Source organism: Cheilinus undulatus, linkage group 15 (assembly GCF_018320785.1).
Source record: "Cheilinus undulatus linkage group 15, ASM1832078v1, whole genome shotgun sequence".
Lineage (NCBI taxonomy): Eukaryota > Metazoa > Chordata > Actinopteri > Labriformes > Labridae > Cheilinus > Cheilinus undulatus.
This window is the reverse complement of record NC_054879.1, coordinates 43,288,520-43,297,580: the sequence shown is the minus strand read 5'-3', so window position 1 is coordinate 43,297,580 and position 9,061 is coordinate 43,288,520. Positions and strand designations below refer to the sequence as shown.

At 39.9% G+C, this 9,061-nt stretch overlaps 1 protein-coding gene across 1 annotated transcript; it reads left to right on the top strand.

Moving 5' to 3' along the window:
* The first annotated feature begins 210 nt into the window (after positions 1-210).
* Positions 211-9,000, top strand: gorasp2 (golgi reassembly stacking protein 2). The gene is made up of 10 exons (XM_041806894.1): positions 211-379; positions 3,013-3,093; positions 3,187-3,390; positions 3,838-3,924; positions 4,003-4,133; positions 4,350-4,476; positions 4,556-4,688; positions 6,667-6,750; positions 6,843-6,959; positions 7,104-9,000. The coding sequence occupies exons 1-10, from the start codon at positions 317-319 to the stop codon at positions 7,328-7,330; spliced, it is 1,254 nt and encodes a 417-aa protein (XP_041662828.1). The 5' UTR covers positions 211-316; the 3' UTR covers positions 7,331-9,000.
* The last annotated feature ends 61 nt before the right edge of the window (positions 9,001-9,061 follow it).

The window sequence follows — 9,061 nt, the reverse complement described above, 5'->3', positions numbered from 1 at the left end:
AGACTTGTAATTTTGTTTAAAGCGTAAATACAGATTTTCTTGTCGCAGTTTTTTAAATAAAATCTTAGTTTTATATTACCTTTTGTTAGAAGTGATACCATAAAATTCATTTATAGCTAAACTAGCATGTTTGAGTGCGCACTACCTGGTCGCCGTATCCTTGATGCTGTCGTCCTGTAGCAGAGATGCACCACAGCGGAAGTGCTGGAAACCAGGAACCGCAGGAGAAACACCGCACTGTGAGCGGGCATGACCCGGAGGAGAGCTCTCACCTGCTAACACAGCTAGCCCATTACAGAGCCGCAACCAGGGAGACATGGGAGGGTCTCCGAGCGTCGAGATACCAGGTGGAGGGACTGAAGGGTACCACGTCCTCAGAGTAAGAGCGGTTTTACTGCAGCATTTGTAGCATGGAGGCTGGACGGCTGTAAGGTGTAGCTGCAGAGATGCTAGCTAACGTCTTAGTGATGTAGTTTAAAAATGAAAACGAATATAAAGTCATTCAGAGACGACCAGTTGTTGCACATGTCGTCAAAGAGGTCTCGCTGATTCTTAACTTAAACCGGAGCGAGCTGTTAAGATGTCACGAGCCATTAATGAGCGCTCGTGCTGCAGCATCTGAAGTTAGCTGAATTGTTACACCTCACACTCGTTCAGGTGTGTCATCATTAACCTGACAACCTTTAATAACTACCTACAGAAGTCTTTAAAATAATAAAGCTACTTTGTTCGTGTATTCAGAGCTGTATGCTTTCCTGAATCAACGTGTATAATTAGTGTACAAGAATGTTTAGTCGTTATAAACAGTCAGGATGTGTTCACGAGCTGATGCCTGAAGAACCGGTGTGGTCACTGTAACGCAGGAGTTAGTAAATGGGTGTGGACAGTGGGGGAAAAATCACACTCCAAAAAACGACTGTGAAAAATTTGTGAATTAAAAGCCATGACATTTCCTGTTTAACTCAGTATGCTGTTTTTTAAACACAAAGACCTCACTGTAATTTTCTGCTGTTGTAGCTCAGCTCAATTTATCCTGCTCCCATATGCATTATGCATTTAGAGACACGCCCATCTGCTTAAAACCCAGAAGCCAATTTGTGTTAAAATTTATACACATCAGCTGTAACTAAATTCATCAAGCCAGCAAATCTGGTTAAAAAATATTTCAAGTAATACTAAACAGAGCATTTTCTGTTGTTGCCACAGGTTATCTTCCTATGACCCTGCGTGCAGATAGTATGAGGACATCTTTTCTAAGATATATTGATAATTTGTACTATTAAACATTTTTAGACAGTTGTCTGGAATGCCAGTTGAAGTTTAAGTAATTCACTTGAAACACTGGGAGAAATGCTATGAAATTTTCAGGATTTTTACGTGATCTGCAGGGTTAGGTAGTTTGTCAGTTTGTTTGATTTTTGTTAGTTTGTTAGCAACATAACTCAAAAAGTTATGGACAGATTTTGATTAAATTTTCTGGAAATGTCAGAAATGGCATAAGGAAGAACTGATTAGATTTTGGGAGTGATCCGGATCACCGTCTGGATCCAGGAATTTTTTAAAGGATTCTGTGCTATTGGGAGATAGGGCTAATGATGGAGGTCTGCGCTCTCTGAGTGCTTTTCTAGATTGATAGATTGGTAATATATCTTGGAAATTTTTTGAGTATTTTTATTGAATTTTTTGATGTTTTTTGTAATGCAATTTTTGAGTATTTTCATGGGAATGAGTGTTTTTTTAATAATGTTTGGAGGAGTATGTTTTGGGGAAAATTTGAGGCATTTTTGTGAAAACATGAAAAATGTATTTGTAATTTTTGGGAATTTTATTTGAACTTTTGGGAGGGAATTTGCTCTGTATTTTTTAGGTATTCTCAAGGAAATTACGGATTTTTCTTTTTAATTTTTAGAATTGATTTAGAATTGGGAGGGATGTTCTTTACAATTTCTACAATTTTATGGGAATTTTAGGGAATTTGTTAGGCTGTCTGGGGGAATTTTCTATCATTTTATGGAATCCTGGAAAATATTTTTGTTAATTTTCTTTGAGATATCAGGGGGCATGCCTTGAAATTTTGGGGAAATTTAAAAAAAATGTTCATGGATATGTAAAGTATTTTGGAATTTTTTAAGTGTTTTTATGGACAGTTTTTCAGATAGTTCTGTATATTTTACTGTGTCATTTGAAATTTTGGAGAATTTGCGTGAAAAATTTGGATTTGTTTGGGAGAATTTTTTGGGGGAAATTTTCAGGCAATTTGGTGTGAATTTGTGAAAAGTATGCACACGTTTTGGGAACTTATTTTATCTGGGGAGACATTTTTTAAAGTATTCTCAAGGACACTTGGGGAATTCATTTTTTATTTGGGGAATATGATTGGGAATTAGGAGGCAGGATGTCCTGTGAAATGTCTGGATTTTTGGATGTTTGAGGGAATTTTGCATCATTTTTATAAAAACTTAGTGAAAATATTTGCATGTTTTGGGAAATATTGCTTTCAGATTTTGGGGGAATTTTTGAAAATTTCAGGTATCTAAATTGAATTTTTTTGGGTGTCTTTTATTAAATTTTAAGCTTTATGGTAGTTTCAGAAATATATTTGAAACCAAAAAATATGTTCTAGATTTTTTTCACTGAACTTTTAGGTAGTTTTTTTTTTTTTTTTAATCACAGGAAATATGTGTTAGTATTGGACGTAGTCTACATTTTGGGTCAAATTAATTCCTGTCCTAAGACGAGGCATAGCTTTTAAACTTATCAGGCCCTGACTGTTACCCTGATAAACCTAAATCAGTGGGAGAAACTAAAAATGCATTCCAAACAAAAACTCAGGTCTCAGGAGGTGATAAGGTAATAGGATATTTTTTACTCAGATGTAATAGCATTTTGAACAGCTTTGTTAGATTTTATGAGTAAACTTTCTACCTAGCTACATCTCAAAATCATCAATTCCCATTTTACTTTGAGCCCACAGAGCCTTTTTGTCCTGTCTCTATGATGCTGTGTTTACAGGTGCAGGAGAATTCCCCCGGTCACCAGGCAGGACTGGAGCCATTCTTTGATTTTATCATTTCTATTTGTGACACCAGACTGGTAAGTCCACTGTAGTAGTATCAATAAAACTCACTGTGGCTATTTGACCAGCTCTTTTAAGAGCTACAGTGATGATGCTCCAATCTCTTAAAGAACAAGGACAACGACACACTAAAAGAGCTGCTGAAGATGAACGTGGAGAGGCCGGTTACGATGGTGTTATACAGCAGCAAGACCCTGGCAGTGAGGGAGGCGACTGTCATACCCAGCAACATGTGGGGCGGACAAGGGCTTCTGGGAGTCAGCATTCGCTTCTGCAGCTTTGAAGGAGCCAACGAAAATGTTTGGCATGTCCTGGTAAGTGCTGAAACATCCCACAATTTTAACATGCTTGTTGTTTAAATATTTCAAATGTTTTAGCAGTGAAATAATCAGTTTTACATATTGTAGATATTTTCTAGCAAAGTACAGGCAGGTTGAAGTGTTAGAAGTGAAGTTAAGAAGTTTTTCTTTTAGATAATTATTATGCAGTAGTTTAATAAATTTAGGGGATGTGTTTGTTATTTTGCATGTTCAAGTGTGATTTCTTTTGTCTATATATATTCTGTTTAAAACTCCCAACCTATAGAAATAAACTAATTGAAATGATCCAAAAATAGAACATTATTTTTCATTGGCTGTCAACAGGAAGGAAAAATCATAATTTTTGAATCAATAAGTAACAAAATACAACAAATTTAATGGTATAAATGGTATCTGCATTGTATATTATGGAGTACATGTCTTTGGTTGTTTGATTTTTAGGAGGTGGAGCCAAACTCTCCTGCAGCCCTGGCCGGTTTGAGGGCTCACACAGACTACATTATAGGAGCAGACACTGTCATGAATGAGGTACTTTCTCCATAGCTGTAAGTTTGGCTTAAAGTGCAGAGAAGTATAACCTGCCACATGTCTCTGCTCCATCCACAGAGTGAAGATCTGTTCTCTGTTGTTGAAACCTATGAGGGGAAAGAATTGAAGCTGTACGTTTATAACACGGAGACAGACAGCTGTCGCGAAGTGCTGATCACTCCAAACTGTGATTGGGGTGGAGAGGGCAGGTATGACAGCCGAATGTTAGTTTAAAAAGAGAAATCTGAAAGACTTGGTGGCTAAATTTTATAAGGCACATTGAAGCCTGTACCACCGATAAATGTCAAAACAACACTAATAAGCAGAATTTTCACAATTAATCCTTTTGATTTCCTGTTAGATTGCCAGGAGATGGTCTTTAAGGTAGCTGTGAAATTTTTGCTGTTGTATTTGTGTTTCTTCAGTCTTGGATGTGGGATCGGCTACGGCTACCTGCACAGGATACCTACAGTGCCATTTTCAGAGGGAAAGAGGAGCTTTTCACAGACTGCCAGTGAACCAGCTCCTCCACATAAAGATGGCTTCACAGAGGTAGCTCAGTAATCACAAATAGCTAAAAGCATTAACAGACTTTGAAATATTACTGAGATAAAATGATTTTGGTTTCCAGGTCACTCTCTCTGCTGTCATCCCAACTGTTCCAGTAACCGTGTCTTCTTCTGCATCCACTGGATTAGAGCAGTCTCTCAGTGGATTATCTGTCGGCTCTGACCTGACCTCTGTCGTTAGCAGTGCACAGACAGGTAAACTTTTGTAGAAAAAGATGAGCCAAGGACCTCCATACAGTGGTGAAGTGGTATTTGGGGTAGTCACAGGCACTCTAATAAAGGAGAGAATAGGTAAGAAAGGAAGTTAAATAATGGAAAAATGCTGAGACTTTTCAGCTGGTGGCCTTTATCAGGGTGTTGTAGCACTGCATAGGTGTGCTAAGAAAAACAGATTGGTGCCTACTTCTTGTATAATCACATAGTATACCCGGTCTAGTGATGTGATGGTGTAAAAATGTAACAAAAACGAAAAAATCAGTGACAAGAGTGGAGTCTGGTTCGTCTTTAAAGGTCACATATTCTACCCCTTTAAGACAAGTTTATATAGGTCTCAGAGGTCCCCAAAACATGCCTGTGAAGTTTGTTGCTGAAAAACACTCCAGTATTAGATTTTTGCATGCCTTAAAACTCCTCTGTTTCAGCCCTACTTAGAACAAGCTGTTTCTGTGTCTGTGGCTTTGAATTTTAATTAGCAGTCTGACTACATCCTCTTAGGAAATGGATGTGGCTTAATGGAAGAGGTTCTCCTGGTACTTGATCAGGAGAGGAGGGTGTAACCTGGGGGCGGGGCTAACTCCCCACATTACATCATGAGGGGAAAATCTGAGGACAGCTTATTTCAGCAAATTTTTCTGAAAGGTGGAGAAGAGGCGGGGCAGGGACAAAACGCCAAAACACTCTCGTGGACAAGTTGTGACCTGTACATTCACCACGCTGTGAAATAATCATGGAACATTAGGGAGATGTTTAAAAGCTAAATGCAAAGCCAGAACTACACTCCAGACATGGCTGCTGCACTGTGTCACTCACAGTGGTTTACTCAAGAAATAGTTCAGAGTATTTGCTTCATGTTTCGTAATGTTACACAATTATACGTTATTATTTCATAGCGTGGTGAATGTGCAGGTCACAACTTGTCCACGACAGCATTTTGGAGTTATTGGATTATGTATTTGATGAGTTTGATGAGGGAAAGCTGGAATACTGTCTGCTTACATTGAGTTGGCACAGCAGGTCCGAACTCGGCAGCGGCGATCTAAAAATAGCTTGCACCGACAACTAAAGGTAACAAACCTATTACTAAGACTATAGGAATTATGGCAATGGACGAATTTGCCAAAATGTTGAAGTATCCCTTTACGTGTTTACAGCTGCTTCATTTGAAAACACTAAGAGGTGTTTTGAGCCTGTCTCTGATGGAGGCTCTTCTCCTGTAGAACATGGGTGGATCTGGTAAGAACTCATGAGGGTTTGATCCCAGGTGAGAATATTCCAGTTGGATGTGAGTGTATTCAACTAGTGTATGTGGTTAGAGTGGGTCTTTGTAGTTTTTAGTACCATGTAGCACCTGTACTTTGCTTTGTGTGGCGGTCCTCTGGTATCTTTTGAGATGAGATGGGATTTATAGTGGTGCTCTCTGAATCAGTCAGACATGACGTGGATTTTGAGCAATGAAGTCCTCTTTTTGGTCGCAAGAAGTTCACTTTTAGGTGAGAGGATGGAGCTATCAGCATGTAAGATTGTGTTTCACTCTGGTGGTGTAAGATGAAGAGATCCAGACATTTTTGAGTGCACCGGGGATAGTCTGATGCTTTCTAGAGTTGAGTATTTGTGGAAGTCTATCAGGTCAGGTTCACTCCCACTCCAGAGAAAAATGAAGTCATCCACTTTTTTAAGGTTTGCTTTTCTCTGATTGATTGGCTCTGACGAAGGCCACTCAGCTGAAATGCATCACACTTTTCCCACTCCTTTCTTACCCTTTCTACCTTATATAAGAATGCCATGCTTGTCTTTTCTCACCTCTGTACCCACAGCACCTTGTCCGGCTCAGTATAATCTCTTTGTAGCTATGAATGTGATGTATGATGTAGCTCATACTAAAAATAGAACTGTAAATCAAGACATACTGAATAAATCAACCAATCTGATGTATTCCCCCAAAAATATGTTGCAGGATCTCCTCCTGTCCCACTGCTCAGCCAGGTCCCCTCCTCACACAGCGTGCCCCCATCTGATAACCCTGCTGCCCCTCCACCAGGTTAGTAAAAATTATTTAGAGGGGTTTTAGCTCCTCATTTGGGCTGCCAGTCCTCTATTAACTTAGCTATGTTTTTTATGTATTTTGCTCAGGTTTAATGCCCTTACCTGGAGGTCTTCCACCCCTTCCTAAACTACCAAATCTTAACTTCACCTTGCCAGATGTGGGGCATGTTTTAACACCTGGAGTGAGTGGATTACAACCTGCAGGTATGAAGACTTAGCCATTGTTGTATGTTTATTGTAATTATTTTCTAATTTAAGTGTCTTAATGAGAAATGTGGAATATTTCTCCAGGTAGTAAAATCGTACTGTTTGCAGTCATCGATTTTTTAATTGTATTTTGCTCTACAGGTCTTCCACCTCTCTCTCTGCCTGCTGGAGTCCCTGGTGTAACCTTGCCCCCTCCTGACTTTATTCTTCCTCCCATCACTGCTTATACAGCTCCTGCTGCTACACATGAAACCGCATCTCCCTCCTCCACCCTCATAATGAACAATTCACTGAGCAAAACCTCCATCCAATCATCAGTGAACACCAGTGAATCCATAAATATCCCAATGACCACAGACTTGTCTTAGCAGACAACATTGTTAACTTCTTCAGTCTAAGTACAACAGAGCCGGTTTATTAGCTGCATGGCTAAACTGACACTTTTCCGTATACACCGCTATGATTTCTTAATGAGCTTCTGTATGTTGAGGATACTGGAGCTACATTGCTGCTCGTCTCACATGCATAGATTGTTATCCTCGTGTCCGTATGCTGCAGTCCTGCAACTGAAGTGCAGTTTGTTTCCGCTACGTCACACAAGAACCCTTAAATGTAAAATATGAGGGGAAGCAGGTTACTATTAGTGTGCAAGTCTGTCAGTTTGACCTTTTTAGTACAGAGCCCCTAAAAAATTTATGAAAGGCATTACTTTTTTAGCTACTTTTGCATTTCCTCTGATCCATAAGATTAGTTTATCCATCCATTTTCTATACCGCTTGTCCTGTTACAGGTCGTGGAGCCTATCCCAGCTGTCATTGGGTGAGAGGTGGGGTACACCCTGGACTGGTTGCCAGTCAATGACTGAATCTCAATGTCCACACTCACTAACTGAGGTGCGCTCCCATGAAGTCCATAAGGGCGTAGGGCTGTCCCGCTGTCAAACTTAAAAAAGTGTGCGAGGGATCTCTCGCAGACTTTTTGAGCCCTTCATGCACCCTTTCTGTAGGTGAGCATATCTGTAGACTTAGCGTGAGGGAATTACCTGTAGTTCATGGCATTGTGACGTATGACAGATTTCCGGGGGATGCCCTCTAGCAAACCCTATAAAAAGAAGTGAAAAGAGCAACATTGTAAAGAAAAAACATGGAAGGGGGAAAAAGGGGTGGATGTTGCAAAAAAGAAGTGTTCTTCCTTTAAGTATAAAACAGCTTTCATCCAGTGAGAAAACAGGTCTATAAGTGAGGCACGCTTTGTTTTAAGCTCTGCAAGATGCTGACTGTCAACAAAAACAAAGGGCTGTCCCATTCCTGTTTCTACTATTTCGAGCCCTTGCAGCCTCATGCACTTAATCACCTTCCAGGTGAAGTCAGTTAAGTCAATAAGGGTTCAGGGTTTAGGGAGGAGATTGAGATTCAGCCAATCACAGGGCTGACACAAAGAGACAGACAACCAGGGATGCTCACTTATGGCTAATTTAGAGTCACCAGTTAACCTAATGAGCATGTTTTTGGGGTTGGGAGACAGCCTGAGTACCCGGGGAGAACATGCAAACTCCGCACAGAAAGGCCCTGACCGGGAAGCGAACCAGGAACCTTCTTGTGTGAGGCAGCAGCGCTAACCCCTGCACCACCGTGCAGCCCAGATTAGTTTATTGTGGTCTTAGGTGGTTTTTATTGATTGCCACAATAAGCCAACTTTCTACACACTGCACAGAGAGATGATGAGACTCAATACATTTTGCATTCCTCTTTGCAGCTGTGTTTGATTTTAAGGAACACAATTATTAAAAGCCCTTTAGCAAAATGTAAATATTTTATTAAACTTTTAGGGGCTCTGTATACCACGTAAGCCTTTAGGGTATGAAGCAGTATTAACTTGTACCGGTAGGGCTTTACTTTTATGAAAGCAGGTTTACTTGCTAAATCACTGTAGCCATTACACAGATTCAAGGGTTTGTTTTTGTACATAAATAATATTTGTAAAGTGAGATACTGTTGCCTTGATTAAACCAATGTATTTTCTCTACCACAGCCTCTGCTTCATGACTTCTTTTGTGCATGTCAAATGTGTGTTGGGTTTTACCTGAAACAACGCAGTAC

Coding starts and splice junctions, on each gene's coding strand:
- gorasp2 (XM_041806894.1), top strand. CDS start 317: ATGGGAGGGTCTCCGAGCGTCGAGATACCAGGTGGAGGGACTGAAGGG. Junction 3,391..3,837: donor AAAATGTTTGGCATGTCCTG/GTAAGTGCTGAA, acceptor TTTGATTTTTAG/GAGGTGGAGCCAAACTCTCC. Junction 3,925..4,002: donor CAGACACTGTCATGAATGAG/GTACTTTCTCCA, acceptor CTCCATCCACAG/AGTGAAGATCTGTTCTCTGT.